The following is a 19820-nucleotide window of genomic DNA, read 5'->3' on the forward strand; positions in this document are numbered from 1 at the left end:
GTTGTTTGGCCTGATGTGGTTGGTTGTTGCAGCACCCATTCTTTGAAGGTGGTCATTGTTTCTAATGCAAGAAAGACTTCACAGAAACACTGCATCGCTACGATGAAGATGGCTACCAGTCGTACTGCACCGTGTGCTGTGGCGAGTCAGAGGTCATGTTTCTGTAAGGAGTGCGTGGAGATCCTAGTGGGAGAGGTAATAATAATAATAATAATAATAATAATTCATTATATTTGTATAGCGCTTTTCAAGAACCCAAAGACGCTTACAGGGAACAATGCAAAGACATACATGGGGGGGGGGGGGGGAGGAGGAAACAATCGGATAAACTTAAGAGGAGGAAAGCAGTTATGGGTAGGGGAGGTCATAAGCTTGGGAGAAGAGGTATGTTTTTAGACGGGACTTAAATATGGGAAGTGTGGGTGAGTCACAGACAGACTGGGGGAGAGAGTTCCAGAGTCGGGGTGATGTGCAGGAGAAGGCTCTGTCACCGAAGGATTTGAGTTTGGATTTTGGGACTGTCAAACGTGAAGTATTGGAGGATCGGAGGGGACGGTTGGGGCAGTAGGGGACAAGGAGGTCGGATAGGTAAGTGGGAGCCAGGTGGTGAAGGGCTTTGAAGGTGAGGAGGAGTATCTTGAAGATGATACGCTCCTTCATGGGGAGCCAGTGAAGAGAGTGGAGAACAGGAGTGATGTGTTCACGGGACCGGGTGTGGGTAAGGAGGCGGGCAGCAGAGTTTTGGACTAGTTGAAGTCTATGGAGTGAGTGAGCAGTGATTCCAGTGAGAAGGGAGTTGCAGTAGTCAAGCCGGGATGAGATGAAGGCGTGGATGAGAGATTCAGCGGCAGGGAGAGAAAGGCAGTGCCGGATTTTAGCGATGCGTCGGAGGTGGAAGTAGGAGGTCTTGACAACTGAGCTAACATGAGGTTGAAAGGACAGTGTGGGGTCAAAAATAATGCCAAGATTGCGTGCCAGAGGGGAAGGAGTGATGTTTGAGGAGTCAATGGTGAGTGTGATGGATCCAGTTTTATTAAGGGAGGATTTAGTGCCTATGAGGAGGAGCTCTGTTTTGTCACTGTTGAGTTTGAGAAAGTTGTGGGTCAGCCATGCTTTTATTGTAGAGATGCAGGTTTCAAAATGAGTGAGGGAAGGGTTACGGGTTGGTGTCGTACGTATATAGATCTGGGTGTCATCAGCGTAGCAGTGGAAGTCCAGATTGAGTTTGCGGATGACGGTACCAAGGGGAAAGAGGTAGCAGATGAATAGGAGGGGGCCAAGAACTGAGCCTTGGGGGACCCCTTGTGTAACTGGGGAGAGGATGGATGTGTGACCGGAGAGAGAGATGAAATGGTTTCTGTTGGTGAGGTAGGAGGTGAGCCAGTCGAGTGCAGTGCCCTCAACACCTAGTTGGCGCAGCCTTTGGAGGAGGATGGAATGGTTCACCGTGTCAAAGGCTGCGCTAAGGTCAAGTAGTAGTAGGATGTTGAGGGCACCAGAGTCTGCAGAAATGAGGAGATCGTTGGTGACTTTAACTAGAGCTGTTTCAGTGCTGTGAAGTGGGCGGAATCCGGACTGGAAGGGTTCATAGAGGTTGTTGGACTGGAGATGGGTGTGGAGTTGGGCGGAGACAATGCGTTCAAGGGTTTTGGAAAGGAATGGAAGGTTGGAGATGGGACGGTAGTTGGAGAGGTTGAGTGGGTCCAAGGTGGGCTTTTTGAGAATGGGGGTGATGGCTGCAAGTTTATAGACAGCGGGAAAGTGACCAAGGGATAAAGACTGATTAAAAAGGGTGGTGAGGTGGGGGAGGAGGACAGGGAGGCAGGCCTTAGTTAAGGTCGTTGGAAGAGGGTCAAGAGAGCAGGTGGTTGTCTTGGATGAGGTAATGATGTCTAGGATAGTGGAGGAGTCAACAAGGGAGAAGGCAGTGAGAGAGGGAAAGGGCGGGCGGTCAGGAAGTGGGGGCAGGACGGCAGGGGAGGAGGAGTTATTGATGATGTCGGTGAGAGAACTGTTGATTTGGGCGATTTTGTTGTTGAAGTTGACAAGGAAGGAGTTACAGAGGGCGGGTGAGGAGGGTGGCTTGGTGACCGGTGGCTGGAGCAATTTGTTGATGGTGGAGAAGAGTATGCGGGGGTTTCGGTTGGTGTTATTAATGAGAGATGAGAAGTAAGCAGATTTGGCAGCAAGAAGAGCGTCACGGTAGGAGGAGATGTGTTGTTCAAAGGTTTCGGCATGGACGGTGAGGCGGGTTTTTTTGTAGAGGCGTTCCAGTTGACGGCCAGTTTGTTTCATGGTGCGGAGTTCCGGTGTGTACCAAGGGGCAGAGTTAGTGAATGTAACAGAGGAAGTTTTCCAGGGGGCTAGGGAATCAAGGGAGTCAGAAAGGATGTTGTTGAGCGTGGTGGCAAGGTCATCAGGGGAGGAAGAAGTGGGGTCGGAGGGAAGAGCAGAGGATAAGAGCTGGCAAAGCGTGATTGGGTTTACAGTCTTGATGTTGCGGTAGGAGATGGTGCGCTTTGTGGATTTATGAGGCGAGGGTAGAGGGGCGGAGAAGAGGATGCAGATATGATCTGACAGTGGAAAGGTGAGAGGACGGGGGCTGGATGTGAGTGGAAAGGAGGAGCATACTATATCCAGGGTGTGCCCTTTGGTGTGGGTGGGGAAGGTGATGTGCTGGGTGAGATGAAAGCATTCCAGAACGGAGATGAAGTCAGATGTCAGTGGAGCAGTTGGCTGGTCGATGTGGATGTTGAAATCACCGATTAGTAGGAGGCGGTAGGAGACTGAGGATACGATGGTGAGAAGTTCAGAGAGTTCAGAGAGAAAAGACGGATGTGACTTGGGGGGGCGGTAGATAAGAACGGCAGTAGTAGAGTTGGGGAGGGAAAAAGCGAGATATTCAAAGGATGAAATAGATGGGAGGTTGAGGTCCAATTCAGTGATTGATAGGGACCGCTTATGGAAGACAGCGATACCACCTCCTCGCCCAGAGAGGCGGGGTTTGGCGATGTAGCTGTAGTTAGACGGAGTGGCTTGGTTGAGAGAAAAATAGTCCAGAGGCTGTTGCCATGTTTCACAGAGAAGGAGCAGATCCAAATTATTGTCCAATATTAGTTCGAAAATAACTAGTGATTTGTTGGAGAGGGAGCGACAGTTCAGCAGTGCAAGGGAGATGGATGAAGGAGCGGGGGTGGGGGAGCGGAGATTGTTGAAGTTCACAGTACGGAAGGTGGGGGTGACGGGGGGGCGAGAGTTAGTCCAGAAAGAGGGGATGGGTGAGCCATCAGGGAAATGTCGTTTAAAAGATAGTCCGGAGCTACGGTGGATGTAGCGGCGACGGTAACCTTTTGTGAGCTTTTGTCAGAAGTGTCAACAATGCAATAAAGCCCAACTTTTAGGACAAATTTGCGGCACAGTGTAAAGTGAATCTCTAGAAGGTCCAATTCACTATAATGAGGTAGGTAGTATATGCTGAATGATCGATGCAAAGGGTGAATTAGATTCTTTGAGAGGCTCTCATTGCCTGTGATGAACAATGTATATGTTTTATACATACGTTTTATTTTGAAGGATGCTACACAGGAAGTACTGCTTTTACTATTTCTGTTTGACAAATGTTCTTAATAAAATCCAGGTGTTACCAATGTGAAAGATATTGAGCTGCTACATTTACCAGCCAACACAGTGCGAGGGTAAGCTGAAAACTCAGGCCAGACTGGAGCGTCAAGGTCCAAGACTTTGCCAATGACAGCGCCATGGAGTTTGAGCCTCTTACAGATTACCCGGCCATTGCTGCAGATAGACACAAGCCCTTGAAGGTTCTGTCGCTCTTTGACGGTATTACAACAGGATACCTGGGGCTCAAGGACCTTGGCTTCAAGGTGGAACGCTACATTCCGTCAGAGATTTGTGAGGATTCCATCGCGGTGGGTATGATCAAGCACGCTGGCAAGATTGAATACGTCAGCGACGTCTGCACCATCACAAGGAAACACCTCGCTGAATGGGGCCCTTTTGACCTGCTGATTGGAGGAAGTCCTTGCAACGACCTTCATGGTCAATCCCATACGGAAAGGTTTGTTTGATTGCACCGGAAGGTTCTTCCTTGAATTCCACCACATTTTGGAATGAAATGGAAATGTGTATACAAAAAAAATTATTTGAAAAATTCCTGATCATTATCATTTGGCACTTTCTCTTTCAGAATGAACAGAAAAGTTATTAAAGCGCAAGTGGTGGGGATGCGGAGAGACATTCGGGCCAAAGGGTGGAAGTCGGGTGCTTCGAGCTGTGAAATGTATGCTATGAGAATGTAACTGTTGCCCTCTGTGATGGTACGACCTCTTTCAAGATGACTCTTTTCAGTAATCTGTCTAGCCAAGTCACAGAGGGCAACATTTACGTTTTCGCCCATTTCATGGCGGAGGCGGGAAACCCCAACCTGCTCCGGTGTCAGAACAGCAGCAAAATCTACATGGGGGCGGAGGTGGACTGCAGCGATGCCTTAAGGGCTAAGGCACTCAACCTCATTTTCCCCCTGTCGTTGCAAATGTCTCTCAGCGAGGTGATTTAAAAAAAAAACCTCCTGAGCGGCTGGTAAACATTGAGGGACACGTCAAAAATGTAAGTTTACTTCACTTGCACATGCATGTTAAATATCTATTTAGAACTACTAAAAATACAAATGTGTTTTGTTGCATTAAACATTGCAGGATAACACAATCGTATGTCTGTTTGTTCCAACTTAGAAACAGCCAAGCAGAATGGTGTCGGTACGTGGGTCTCGGTTGGTGCCATTGAGCATCGTATACATAAAACAAGTAAGCAACCTGTCGACTTTCTGTTATTGCGCTTCACGCATGCATACTGAAGTAATATTTGATTTTAAACTATTGCAGAACGAAGCCGTCGTAAGAGTGGCGGTGTGGAGGGAGGCGAACTTGACCCAAGGTTGGGGCATTCTACACCTTCACTCACCTTAATGCCGTGACCAATGAATTTTGCCTGTCTCTCAACATGACCCAATATTCAAAACGTATCGGTGAGTAAAGAAAAGGCTGTAAAACGGAAAAGGAATGTCATCACTTAAGTTGTTTTAAATGAATGAGTATAATACAATGAATGGCGGCTTTCCATACAATCTCGTTAAAATTTTACAACTTCACGAGAAAGGCTGTTGAATTGTGACCAGCGCGTCTGCGAACAACCCCCCCTGGTGGGGACAAAACGGTACAGATAATGAAAGGACTGAATGGACACCCTGTGAATTAGTAATTCAATGTGGTGTGACTGTGATGAATTGACCTTTAACTTTATAGACTTATTTGTGACCTTTTGAGTTATATGGTTGTTCTCAGTTTTCACCTCAGCAAACTTAATTGTGTTTTTATTAACTAGGTCTGCGAGTCAACGCTAAAATTGCTGGCGATTGGACTGATGATCAAAGAAGAGGAGGTCAAGTTGGCAGATGGGGAGGGGGAAGAAAAAAAGTATTCAGTTGAGTGTGTGTGTGGAGCAAGACCTTCGCTGAGCCGCCAACTATACCACGTGATGGACTCAAATTAAAACTAGTGTATTCACAGGGTGAAGTGGTTGACATATGTAAATAAACATTTTATTTTGCCAATGCTGTCCATTTGCACATTGATTTCTGCCAGAGTTTGGGGTTGGATGGGGTGCAGTTGCACTTTTCATTGGGAAGAGTTTAAATTTTCGGTTTGAAAGCATAGCTCTTCGTGCCACTTAAACATTTGACTGCATTATTTTGTCAGAAGTATCAACAATGCAATAAAGCCCAACTTTTAGGACAAATTTGCGGCACTGTGTAAAGTGAATCTCTAGAAGGTCCAATTCAGAATAAAGAGGTAGGTAGTATATGCTGAATGATCGATGCAAAGGGTGAATTAGATTCTTTGAGAGGCTCTCATTGCCTGTGATGAACAATGTATATGTAATCATTCAAGGAATGATCTGTATGCATGATGAGGTCCTTCAAATTTACCTAGGGACATAGTTTCAATATTCCCACAGCAATATATGTATGTTTTCACCAGCATAATTCACAGGCTGTTAGGATCCTGAACTCGCTCCCCCGTTCTGCGTAGCGTCCTGTACTTTTACTGTCTGTACTGTCTGTATGCACACTGGCTCTTATTTGTTGTGTTATCTGTTTATTTATTATTTATAATTACTCTTATTATTTATTGTTTGTGCCTTTTTGTTTTTGATGTTTTTTACTTTTGCGCTATGCTTGCTGGCTCCGTTTTGCTCCTCTTATTTATTGTGTTATCTGTTTATTTATTATTTATTCATCACTCTTACTATTGATTGTTTGAATTTTTGCCTTCTTGTTTTTATATTGTGTCGCGTACTTGTATGTCTATCGTGTTATGTGTCTCGTCACCGTGGGATAGAGAAAAACGTAATTTCGGTCTCTTTGTGTGTTGTGACATGTGGAGAGATTGACAATAAAGCTGACTACCGTTTTTTTCCGTGTATAGTGCGCAAAATTTAACTAATTTATTGTCCTAAAATCTGGGGTGCACATTATACATGGGTACAAATTTTTTTTTTAATTTTTAAAAAAAAATTTTTTTTTTTTTTTTTTTTTTTTTTAAGTCCCAATGATCGTCACACACGCAGGGAGGCAATGGGTCCCATTTTTATAGTCTTTGGTATGGTCTTAACTAGGCTGGATGTAATTTTTTTTGTTGGCGTTGATTTCTCCGACTGCCCGTAAACGCACCACCGCGCACGGGAAAGAGGCGGCTCTGTATGGGAGAGACGTTGAAGAGGAATAAAAACACCCTTGGAAACCAAAACTTGCCCCTCGTCGTGACTCGGAGCCGCAACAAATGTTTCGGATTTGTGTAGGGTACATTGTGAGACAGCAAACGAGCAGGTGATCGAGCAAGCCTTGTCTGATACGAGAGCATTGCGGTCGCATGGAGCGTGTTTGAAGTGTCCACTCATCATTACATATCACAACCTCGTCAAATTTTCATTATCTTCACATCCAAAGTATTTTGGCACAACGTACATAACAGGACATTTCAACACAAGATGAGGTGGCCAAGAGGTTAAGGCTGTTGCGTGTTGTTGATGATGTCTGTTGTTGGGTCAGGAAAACTAAGATGTGGAGTAACAGTTAGTTCTTTATTGGTTTCTTTAATGGCGGCCAGTACACATGGCACCATAGCAGATGTAACAGCATCCCCCATCTCCAGGAATGAATGTTTTATACTCTCCGGAAAAGGCAAGAAAGCGTCACCTGACCATTTGGTTTCGATGTGTATTGGAAAGCCCTGTGTGTGTGTAGAGCCACTGCCGTTTTTGTGCGTAACATGTGTAGATGTAGCTAAAGTATACATAGTATAAATGTGTTTTAGAACTCTTTTATTATAATAACAACTTTTTATAACAAGGTACAAGTGTACATACTGTAAATATGTTTTAGAACAATTTTATTATCATAACAATTTTTATAACAAGGTACAATGTTTATAGAACTCTTATTATTATCACAACCTTTTTTTTTATAAAAAGGTACAAGTGTATGTACTGCAATAGTGTTGGCACTCCTGCCGTATTCTGGTGTGACCAACTTTCGTGCCACAATGCCTCAATTTAGAACAGGGGTGTCCAAACTTTTTGCAAGGAGGGCCAGATTTGATCAAGTGAAGGGGCCCGGGGGCCAATAGTTTTTTCGGACATTTTTTAACTACAAAAATGTCATGCAAATACACACTGTTTTAAAACAAATTTCATTGTCACAATTGTCTTTATTTTTCATATGACAAAATAACCAAATATAAGTCACTCAGGCCCTTCCCATGGGCTCACCACCTGTGGGAGGGGCCAAGGGGGTCGGGTGCAGTGCGAGCTGGGCGGCGGCCAAAGGCAGGGACCTTGGCGGTCTGATCCCCGGCTGCAGAAGCTGGCTCTAGGGACATGGAATGTCACCTCTCTGGCTGGAAAGGAGCCCGAGCTGGTGTGCGAGGCAGAAAAGTTCAGACTAGATATAGTCGGACTTGCCTCCACGCACAGTTTGGGTTCCGGTTCAAGCCCTCTCGAGAGGGGCTGGACTCTCTTCCACTCTGGAGTTGCCCACGGTGAGAGGCGTCGAGCAGGTGTGGGTATACTTATTGCCCCCCGGCTGGGCGCCTGCACATTGGGGTTCACCCCGGTGAACGAGAGGGTAGCCTCCCTCTTACCAGCCGTGTTCACTATGCGCTGCAGGGCCTTCAAGTTGTAGTCAGTGCAGCAGCCACCCAAAACAGCAATACAGCTGGAGAGGACGCTCTCAATGGTGCCGCGGTAAAATGTAGTCATAACGGCCGGAGGGGCGCTCGCTCGCCTGAGTTTCCGCAGGAAGTACAGGCGGCGCTGGGCTTTCTTTGTCAGTGATGCGGTGTTGGTGGACCAAGAGACATCCTCACTGATGTGCACCCCCAGGAACTTGGCGCTGCTCACTCTCTCCACCACAGCACCGTCGATGGTCAGCGGCAGGTGTTGGGTGTGACCCTTCCGGAAGTCCACAACAATCTCCTTGGTCTTGTCGACGTTCAGCAGGAGGTTGTTGTCCCTGCACTACGTGGTCAGAAGGGCAACCTCCAGCCTGTATTGAGTCTCGTCTCCCTTGGTGATCAGACCCACCAGAGTCATGTCGTCAGCAAACTTCACTATACGGTTGTCGCTGTAGGTTGCAGTGCAGTCATGCGTCAGGAGGGTGAAGAGCAGCGGACTGAGCACACAGCCTTGGGGGGCCCCCGTGCTCAGCGTGATGCTGGCGGAGATTTTGTCGCCAACACGTACTACCTGTGGCCTCTGACAGAGGAAGTCCAGTAGCCAGTTGCAGAGGTAGGTACTGAGGCCCAGCGTGTCAAGTTTGCTGATGAGGCGTTGTGGCACAATGGTGTTGAAGGCAGAACTGAAGTCCACAAACAGCAATCTCACATACGAGTCCCTTCTCTCCAGGTGGGTGAGGGCCGAGTGGAGGGCAGAGCAGATGGCATCCTCAGAGTTCCGTTTGGCTCGGTACGCAAACTGGAAAGGGTCAATGGTGGGGGGGAGAACGGATCGGATGTGCTCCATGACAAGCCGCTCAAAGCATGATGATGGGCTTAAGTGCCACGGGGCGGTAGTCATTGAAGCAGGACGGAGCGGGTTTCTTCGGCACAGGTACGATGGTGGCAGCTTTGAAACATGACGGGACGATGGCCTGCTGCAGGGAAGTGTTAAAGATGTCTGTGAAGACATCCGTCAGCTCACCAGCGCAGTCCTTCAGCGCACGACCCGGGATGTTGTCAGGGCCCGCCGCCTTGTGGATGTTGATAGCGGCAAGTGCCCTCCTCACGCTGTCGGCGGAGAGGCACAGGGGCAGCTCGTGTGAAGGGGGAGTGGCCTTCAGCGGGCAAGTGCTGTTCTGAGCATCGAAGCGAGCAAAGAAGCGGTTGAGGTCATTGAGCAGACGGACTTGTAATCCGTGATGGTCTGAATGCCCTGCCAAAGGCTCCGTGCGTCCCTGCTGTGCTTGAAGTGGGCGGTAATTTTGCACGAGAACGCCCTCTTTGCATCTTTGATGCCCCGGGACAGGTCAGCCCTCGCAGTCCTCAAGCCAGCCTCATCCCCCGCTCTAAAGGCTTTGTCCCTGGCCCTCAGCAGCCTGAAGACAGCCCCCGTCAGCCATGGCTTCCGATTAGCCCGAGTGACGATGGATTTTGAGTGAGTCACATCATCAATGCACTTCCTGATGTAGAAGGAAACAGAGTCAGTATACTCCTCAATGTCTGTCCGATCGTCGCAAGTGGCAGCCCTCTTAAACATGTCCCAGTCAGTAGAGCCAAAGCAGTCACGCAGTGCATCAGAGGCACCCTCAGGCCACACCCGTACCTGCTTGCGAACTGGCCTGGACGCTCTCACCATTTGTCTGTATGCGGGCAAAAGCATAACAGTGATATGGTCAGAAAGTCCAAGATGGGGGAGGGGGGCGGCTTTTAAAGCTCCTTTATGCGAAGAGTAGACCAGGTCCAGGAAGCTGTCGCCACGCGTAGGAAAATTAACATGCTCGTGAAGCCTCGGAAAACCAGACTTCAGGTTAGCATGATTAAAATCCTCAGCGAAGATGGTGAAACCGTCAGGGTGCGCTGTCTCTTGTTCACTGACAGCCTGGTACAGTTCACTAATAGCCGCGATCCTGTCGCCTTCGATGTTGGAAGGCGGGATGTAAACCGCGACGAGCAGGATCGCGGTAAATTCCCTTGGCAGGTAAAAAGGACGGCACTTAATGATCACGAACTCCGCCAGTGGCGAGCAGTGGTTGCATACCACTACAGAGTCCCGGCACCATTCGTCACGGATGTAGACGCAAATTCTACCTCCACGAGATTTCCCCCCTTGTACAATGGCCTGGTCCAATGGAGGATAGAAATTTTAGCTGTGTGATTGTGGCGAAAACACAGATACGATTGAACATTGTTGCGAAAGGAGACACCCGATCACTTAGCTCCCAGACGGTTAAAATTCCTGGGGCCAGATTTAATAAAGTGAAGGGGCCCGGGGGCCAATAGTTTTGATTTTAGGCCTTGATTTTCAGCGAAGAATTATTGTAATTCCCATTTCTCTTGAAAGCGACGTTCCTCGATGTCAACTGTCCTCGTTTTCTTTGCAGTCGCCATGGGAGGAATGAGCGGCGAGGGGTGGTGCTGCCACCCTTTGGTAAAAGGAGGAATTACAAGTTCAAATTTCATTTTTTTTATATTCAGTTTGACAGTGCAGGCAGTCCAAGGTGAGTCAGGACATGACAATATTATATTTTCAATTACTTTCGTGATAGCCAAGTAAGTCATCAATGAATAAATGCAAGTGAAAATCAACATTAATTTTTGAATTCCGTAATTTTCGGAGTATAAGTCGCTCCGGAGTATAAATCGCACCAGCCTTAAAATGCCCAGAAATGTGAAAAAAACATGTATAAGTCGCATTTTGGGGGGCAATTTATTCGACAAAATCCAACACCAAGAACAGACATGAACGAGCAACAGCAGGCTAAACGATATGCTAACGTGACAAACAAAAACGAGGAGCTGAGAACGGGCCTGACGTAACATTCAGTTATTTAAAAAAAACTATTACATAAATAACACGTTTATAAAACCATCTGTGTCACTCCAATTCATTAAATCCATCGATCGTCCTTTGTCAACAATGCCGTGTGCCGCGCCGCAATTCAAACCTCCTACCCCACCGTCTGTTGTCTTCCAGGTTCGAGCACGCTGGCGTCAGATTGGTTGACTGCAGCTTCTGTCCCGGACCGTGTCCGTTACTGGTTTTTCGTTTTCCCGTTTTCAGTGCACCCGTCTCTTCTTTTATTTTTCTCGTGTTGTCTTCCGTCCACCTTGCATCCCCGCAGCTCCGCTCTCACCTGTCTGTTTCCTCTCCCTCGGACTACCAGCTACGTTAGCCAGCTAGCCAACAGCCAACTAGCCAAAACCACCACCAGACCCTCCTGCTTCCCGACTCGGAGCCTGTGGCGGCCACCGTGGTGCGTTGGGGCCTGCCGTTCGAGCTGGTGCAGTCGAGGTTGACCGGCATCACCACCTGGTCCACTGCTGCTTCCACATGAGGCTGGGATCCTTCGCCGTCGCCGCTACATTTGGACTGGCATTTCCCCGATGGCTCACCCATCTCCTCTTTTTGGACTACCAACCCCCCGTCACCCCCACCTCCCGTACTGGCAACTTCAACAACCTCCGCTCCCGCCCCTCCTGCTCCTCCATCCATTTCCTTCGCACTGCTGACCGATATTGTTAACTATAACCTATTGTCTCTCCTCCCCCCCCTTTTTTATTCCCTGTAAACCGTCTTTGGGTCATTGAAAAAATTATACATTTTTATAATATGAATTATATATATATATAAATTGAATGAATTATTATTATTCCACAGGCCCATACAACGATATATAAACTATATTTTAAATAACTATCACATAAAAAACAATATTATCAAACCATTTGTGTCACTCCAAATCATTAAATCTATCGATCAAATTTCTCGTCTTTTATCGATCGTCCTTTGTCAACAATGCCGTGTGCCGCGCCGCAGTTCAAATTATTCCACAGGCCCATACAACGATATATAAACTATATTTTAAATAACTATCACATAAACAACAATATTATCAAACCATTCGTGTCACTCCAAATCCTTAAATCCATCGATCAAATTTCTCCTCCTTTATGTCATCCTGGTGACAGAGGACATGTCCAGAGGATATGGCACTTTAAAGTGTTAATTACTTTATTTGATTTTTTCTCTCTATTTTTCATGTTTTGAATATGTTCAAGATAAAGATATCAAAGCATGTGAAGTGATCAACTATACTAAAAATAACATGTGAAATGGTCAACTATACCTGTAAGTGAGTGATGCGTTAATGATCAAGCAAAAATTTGTGAAAAAAACATACCGTTTTTCCCGTGTATAGTGCGCAAAATCTAACTAATTTATTGGCCTAAAATCTGGGGTGCGCATTATACATGGGTACAAACATTTTTTAATTGTTTTTTTTTTTATTTTTTTTTTAAAGAAAGTCATGGTACAACAAAACCAACAACAGGACTGACCGACAAAGTCGTGGAACAAAAAGACAGGGTGACATTACCAAAGACAGGAACAGAAACCACATCAAGACAGTAACACATGCAATGATCCGACGGTGAGCGAGGGGCAGGCAGGACATAAATACAAAACACGTTACATCGATTGAGGTGACACAGGAAGAGAGGGGCGACGCGAACAGAAACTATGGCACATAGCAAAACTGGGGACGAGACATGACAAATCTCCCCCGAAATAAAACTTGAAATCACCTTTCTTCTTGTTTGTTGTCAATTGCGCATCGCATTCAGCCATCCTGCCCAACACACTTAGTAAAATTCATAATTGACGACACATCGTTTGATGCGATGGTGCAATCCTTGATGGTGTGTTATTGTCAAATATTGTTTGTTTTTTAATCTCCATCGCGGACCGGACGTCATACGGAGGCCGCCATTACAGATGCGCAGAACGGATGCGCAAGACACGTCAGCTATATAAAGAGCGAGAGTTGTTTTCTTCCTATTAGTTTCAATTCACAGTTTAATTAGCAGTTTCAATCAGCAAATAACAAAATGTGTATTACATGGAATATTTTATTTCACAACACTTTGCCTTGTTCCTTTCGTCTCTGCTGTTCACTTCAAACACGCTCCACACGACCGCAATGCTCTCGTGTCAGACGCTTGCTCGATCACCTGCTCGTTTGCTGTCTGTCACAATGTACCCTACACAAATCCGAAACATTTGTTACGGCTCCGAGTCACGACGAGGGGCAAGTTTTGGTTTCCAAGGGTGTTTTTATTCCTCTTATACGTCTCTCCCATACAGAGCCGCCTTTTTCACGTCCGCACGCCTTTTTCACATGCGCGCACGGGGCGCGGTGGTGCGTTTATGGGCAGTCGGAGAAATCAACGCCAACAAAAAAAATACATCACGCCTATTTAAGACCATACCAAAGACTATAAAAATGGGACCCATTGCCTCCCTGCGTGTGTGACGATCATTGGGACTTAAAAAAATAAAAAAATAAAAAAATCATAAAAATTGGGTGCGTATTATACATGGGTACAGGCTTTTTTCCAGCATCAGCATGCCATTTTTAGGGTGCGTATTATACATGGGGGCGCATTATACACGGAAAAAAACTGTATGCATCGTGAACGACTGCATGCTGTCAGGAATGATTGGAGCCGGGCGACCAAATGCAGCTTGAACCAGGGTTTATTGAAGGGAAAGGGAGTTGGAGGGAGGTAGGTGGGGAAACGAAGACACAGACGAGATAGAGACTCTCGGCCAGCGAACAGATATACAGAAGTCCAGTCGGATATGGAACAGATTCTGACCGTGAGCCTCCAGACAAGACCGAGGTGCAGCTGGACGAGCAGGACAGGAACACGAGGCGCGGCCACAGACGGGAGACAACGGCAGACACCGACACAGAGAAACACACGGTCAGGGTTTAAATACATCAGATAACAAGAGGGAGCAGGTGACAGATATGATGACAACGAAAGGGTGTGGCTTTTGACCTCCGCAGCGGAAGCTCTGCCGAACCCCTGAGACCGACTAACCGAACCCCTCGGGTTCGACCGAACGCAGGTGAAGAACCACTGGTCTAGAGGCGGTTATTTCTGCAAACGGAGGATCTACTAAATATTCATGTCACTATTCGTTTGGTGTCCCCAAATATATGCACCTGCCTACTTTTGTTTAAATAATGATTGCACACTGTCTGCAAATCCTATAAACTTCATTTCACTTTTCAAATATCACGGCTGTCATCCACCGTGAATGGATTCGGACCATCTGATTGGTTCTTTGAACCCTGGCTTGTGTGTATGTAAATTTGTCTTGGTCTAACGGGGTTGCAGCTGCCTCAATGCTATATTATGGCCAATATGCAGTTGCTTGTTTAGAGTCTTTTCCCTAGGATCTTCAGCCAGGACACCCAGGCAGACCATGAAAGACTGTTATTAAAATGTTGGTGGAACTTTCCAATAACTACGCAGATCCAATGATCCCAAAGACTTGAGATGAGACAAAATTGGAAAGACTTTTTTGTTGACAGCACAGCATATGTGAGTTACTTCAACCCAAAAGTTTACATGAAGTACACATAGCTAATGTGGACCACAAAAGGGCATGTGAGCTAGCTAGTGAAGGAATGGGGTTGAAATACAAAAGGTCCTGCCTAGCTACAAAAACAGATATGCTCAAACCTCATTCTTCTTCTTATCGTGGCTACAAGGCAGTTAGTTACAGGCTTGGCTAGATGTGGTTCAGCCACAGCTGAACACATTTCTGTCCCTTCTCGTTAAACTCTGCTAAATCTGATGCTGTGCAGGGATGTTCCAGTAGGGGGCATATGAGGAGGTGTTGCATGGTCTGTGGTTCAGTGCCACAGTCACACTCAGTGTTCCAATCATCCAGATGTCCCCATTTGGCGAGAGTGACTTTTGCACGTCCAACACCAGATCTTAGTCTATTTAGGCATTTCCACGTTGCATAGTTGGTGGCTGCTCCTGGGGCATTGCCTCGCTTGCCTTAAGCTCCATTGTAGTTTCTGGTGGAAGATTGTCAAGTCTTTCTTCCCACCGAGTGACTCTTTCACTGCCTATGCTCGGTGTTCTGAGGGGTGGGACACTTTTCAGAAAACTTTTCCTGGACTTAAGGCGGCTTTTGGCTGGTACATGGCTGAAGAGAGGATGTCTTTGGTCAGTGGACTGTTGTTGCCGCTCTTCCTTGTTTGCTGCTTGTCTACATATCTCTGGTGGGGCTATTCCTGCCAGGATGTAGAGGCGCTCTGTAGGCGTTGGTTTTAGACAGCCAGTGATAAGACGGCAGGTAGCATTTAGGGCGGGGTCCAGCTTCTTGGCATGGGCAGCTCGCTCCCATACTGGGCAAGCCTACTCCGCAGCTGAGTAGCAGAGAGCAAGTGCAGTTGTTTTGAGAGTCCGTGGATTAGCATCCCATGTTAAGGTTTTGTAAAACCGTGTCCGCTATCTGTTTGTCCCCCGTCTGTTTTGTGTTTTCCCATTTTAAGTGTGCCCATTTCTTGTTTTCTTTTATTTTTCTCGCCTTCTCTCCTGCCCACCGCGTATCTCTGGAGCTCTGCTCGCACCTCTCCGATCCCGCTCCCTCTGACTACGAGCTACGCTAGCCAGCTAGCCAACCCACCACCGGACCCTCCTACCTCCCGGCTCTGATCCTGTAGCTGCTTGCTCTTGGCTCGGCAAGCGGCTCCAACCCAACTTGCTGGCCACTTGGCCGGCGTCCTCGAGGGGAGCACCCGCTCGCTGCGAGCTCGCCGGTCGTATTCTCATTCTCAAAAAGCCCACCTTGGACCCACTCCCATCTCCAACCTCTCATTCCTTTCCAAAACCCTTGAACGCATTGTCTCCGCCCAACTCCACACCCATATCCAGTCCAACAACCTCTATGAACCCTTCCAGTCCGGATTCCGCCCACTTCACAGCACTGAAACAGCTCTAGTTAAAGTCACCAACGATCTCCTCATTTCTGCAGACTGGTGCCCTCAACATCCTACTACTACTTGACCTTAGCGCAGCCTTTGACACTGTGAACCATTCCATCCTCCTCCAAAGGCTGCGCCAACTAGGTGTTGAGGGCACTGCACTCGACTGGCTCACCTCCTACCTCACCAACAGAAACCAGTTCATCTCTCTCTCCGGTCACACATCCATCCTCTCCCCAGTTACACAAGGGGTCCCCCAAGGCTCAGTTCTTGGCCCCCTCCTATTCATCTGTTACCTCTTTCCCCTTGGTACTGTCATCCGCAAACTCAATCGGGACTTCCACTGCTACGCTGATGACACCCAGATCTATTTACGTACGACACCAACCCGTAACCCTTCCCTCACCCATTTTGAATCCTGCATCTCTACAATAAAATCATGGCTGACCCACAACTTTCTCAAACTCAACAGTGACAAAACAGAGCAACTCCTCATAGGCACTAAATCCTCCCTTAATAAAACTGGATCCATCACACTCACCATTGACTCCTCAAACATCACTCCTTCCCCTCTGGCATGCAATCTTGGCGTTATTTTTGACCCCACACTGTCCTTTCAACCTCATGTTAGCTCAGTTGTCAAGACCTCCTACTTCCACCTCCGACGCATCGCTAAAATCCGGCACTGCCTTTCTCTCCCTGCCGCTGAATCTCTCATCCACGCCTTCATCTCATCCCGGCTTGACTACTGCAACTCCCTTCTCACTGGAATCACTGCTCACTCACTCCATAGACTTCGACTAGTCCAAAACTCTGCTGCCCGCCTCCTTACCCACACCCGGTCCCGTGAACACATCACTCCTGTTCTCCACTCTCTTCACTGGCTCCCCATGAAGGAGCGTATCATCTTCAAGATACTCCTCCTCACCTTCAAAGCCCTTCACCACCTGGCTCCCACTTACCTATCCGACCTTCTTGTCCCCTACTGCCCCAACCGTCCCCTCCGATCCTCCAATACTTCACGTCCGACAGTCCCAAAATACAAACTCAAATCCTTCGGTGACAGAGCCTTCTCCTGCACATCACCCCGACTCTGGAACTCTCTCCCCCAGTCTGTCTGTGACTCACCCACACTCCCCATATTTAAGTCCCGTCTAAAAACGTACCTCTTCTCCCAAGCTTATGACCTCCCCTACCCATAACTGGTTTCCTCCTCTTAAGTTTATCCGATTGTTTCCTCCGCCCCCCCACCCCCCCCCCCCCCCCTCATGTATGTCTTTGCATTGTTCCCTGTAAGCGTCTTTGGGTTCTTGAAAAGCGCTATACAAATCTAATCAATTATTATTATTATTATTATGTTGTGCCAGTGAGCTTGCGGACAATGTTGTTCCTCGCAGCTACTTTGCACTTACCGTTTTTTTCCATGTATAATGCGCAAAATTTACCGTATTTTCCGCCCTATAAGGCGCACCGGGGTATAAGGCACACCTTCAATGAATGGCTAATTTTAAAACTTCATCCATATATAAGGCGCACCGGCCTATAAGGCGCATAAAATAGAGGCTACAGTAGAGGCTGGGGTTACGTTATGCATTCATTAGAAGGAGCTACGCTACAGGGAATGTCAACAAAACAGGCAGATAGGTCAGTTAAACTTTATTTATAGATTAACAACAGCAGGGTATAACATGTAGTGCAACATTTATATCACATAATGGAGGGGAACTTTTCTTGGATTTAATAAACACGTAAGAAACAGTCTGATACTGTTAAGGTGAATCAAACCTTAGCGCTATTACAATATAGTAACACGAAATAGTGCAAAGCAATAACAATATATAAATAACAACGTTGTTCAAACGTTAACGTCAAACGTCACACAACACAGCACACAAAATAAACGTATAAAGCTCACTTTATAAAGTTATTCCTCATCCGTGAATCCCTCGAATTCTTAAGGTAAATCAAACGTTAGCGCTATCACAATATAGTAACACTCGAAACAGTGCAAAGCAATAACAATATATAAATAACTCAACTTTGTTCAAACGTTAACGTCAAACTTCACACAACACAGCACACAAAATAAACGTGTAAAACTCACTTTATAAAGTTATTCCTCATCCAGGAATCCCTCAAATTGTTAAGGTAAATCAAACGTTAGCGCTATGACAATATAGTAACACTCGAAATAGTGCAACGCAATAACAATATATAAATAACTCAACGTTGTTCAAACGTTAACGTCAAACGTCACACAACACAGCACGCAAAATAAACGTGTAAAGCTCACTTTATAAAGTTATTCCACATCCGTGAATCCCTCGAATTCTTCATCTTCGGTGTCCGAATGAAACAGTGGGGCGATTACGGGATCCAATATGCCCTGCTCCGTCTCGTCGGCGTCGTCACTAATCGAGTCACTGTCGCTGCTGTTGTCTAGCAGTTCAGTGAATATTCCTGCCTTCCTGAAAGCTCGGACCACAGTTGAGACTGATATATCAGCCCAGGCATTTACAATCCACTGGCACATATTGGCGTATGTCGTCCGGCGCTGTCTCCCTGTCTTGGTGAACGTGTGTTCGCCTTCTGTCATCCACTGTTCCCACGCAGTTCGCAGTCTAGCTTTGAATGCCCTGTTGACACCAATATCTAGCGGCTGGAGTTCTTTTGTCAATCCACCCGGAATGACGGCGAGTATCGAATTGGTGTGCTTCACTTGTTTTTTGACACCAACTGTGACGTGGGAGCGCATGGAGTCGTAGACCAATAGGGACGGAGCTGTGTGAAAAAAGCCACCCGGCCTCTTCACGTAAATTTCTTTTAACCATTTGCTCATCTTTTCTTCATCCATCCATCCCTTCGAGTTAGCTTTGATGACGACGCCGGCTGGAAAGTTTTCTTTTGGCAAGGTCTTCCTCTTGAAAATGACCATGGGTGGAAGTTTTATGCCATTAGCCTGGCAAGCGAGAACCACAGTGAAGGAGGACTTCTCATTCCCTGTGGTGCGAACGTTTACCGTGCGTGCTCCCGTTTTATCCACAGTGCGGTTCACAGGAATATCGAAGGTGAGTGGAACCTCGTCCATGTTGGTTATGTGCTCTGGCCGGATGTTTTTTTTCCAGTAATGTTGTTTTTGCAATATGCGCGGAAAGTGGCCAGCTTTTCTTGGTAGTCTTTCGGCAGTTGCTGTGAAACAGTAGTCCGTGCGCGGATGGAGAGATTACGTCTTTTCATGAAACGAAAGCACCAAGAAAGACCGCCTTTAAAATTGTTAATGTTAAGTTCGCTTGCTAGCGCTGTTGCCTTCATTCGAATAGTGATTGTACTGACACTTCTACTTGCTGCTCTCTGTTCAACAACCCACTGTTCGAGTTTGTCCTCCAACGTTAGCCATCTCGCCTTGCACCCTCGGAAACTCAGATTAGTTTTCTTTACTTGGCGCAGGTCGTCTTCTTGCTTCCTCCACTTCCGCACCATTGATTCATTAATGTTAAATTCCCTGGCTGCTACTCTATTCCCATGTTCTACTGCGTGACTGATCGCCTTGAGTTTGAATTCTGCGTCGTAGGCGTGTCTCTTAGTAGGAGCCATTTTGGGGTCTGCACGTAAACAAATGGAATTTGAATCTACCGCGCGCTTCTTCTTCTACCGCGCTTCTTCTTCTACCGCGCGCTTCTTCTTCTACCGCGCGCTTCTTCTTCTACGGGGGAAAATGAAATCGGCCAGCGGCTGCTTA

General features: G+C 46.9%; 2 protein-coding genes across 5 annotated transcripts in view; one reads left to right on the plus strand and one right to left on the minus strand.

The window, feature by feature from the left end:
- LOC133158301 (uncharacterized) overlaps positions 1-18516 on the minus strand; it is a 31616-nt gene extending 13100 nt beyond the window's left edge. Inside the window, exons 1-2 of one of the 4 annotated variants that reach the window (XM_061285405.1) lie at positions 18375-18516; positions 13950-13979 (exon numbers count right to left, since the gene is read on the minus strand). The gene's annotated coding sequence lies outside the window, so the exon portion shown is untranslated. Of the gene's footprint in view, positions 1-12555; positions 13980-17996; positions 18315-18374 lie in introns of those variants that run through there. The other 3 variants (XM_061285404.1, XR_009715188.1, XM_061285406.1) reach the window with 3 other exon arrangements.
- On the plus strand, positions 3580-4134 carry LOC133158416 (DNA (cytosine-5)-methyltransferase 3C-like). Its single transcript, XM_061285642.1, is given in 2 exon segments — positions 3580-4054; positions 4056-4134. Coding segments are annotated over 2 exon segments (375 nt in total). The 5' UTR covers positions 3580-3758.
- Positions 18517-19820: the final 1304 nt, after the last annotated feature.

This window comes from Syngnathus typhle, linkage group LG8 (assembly GCF_033458585.1).
Source record: "Syngnathus typhle isolate RoL2023-S1 ecotype Sweden linkage group LG8, RoL_Styp_1.0, whole genome shotgun sequence".
NCBI lineage: Eukaryota > Metazoa > Chordata > Actinopteri > Syngnathiformes > Syngnathidae > Syngnathus > Syngnathus typhle.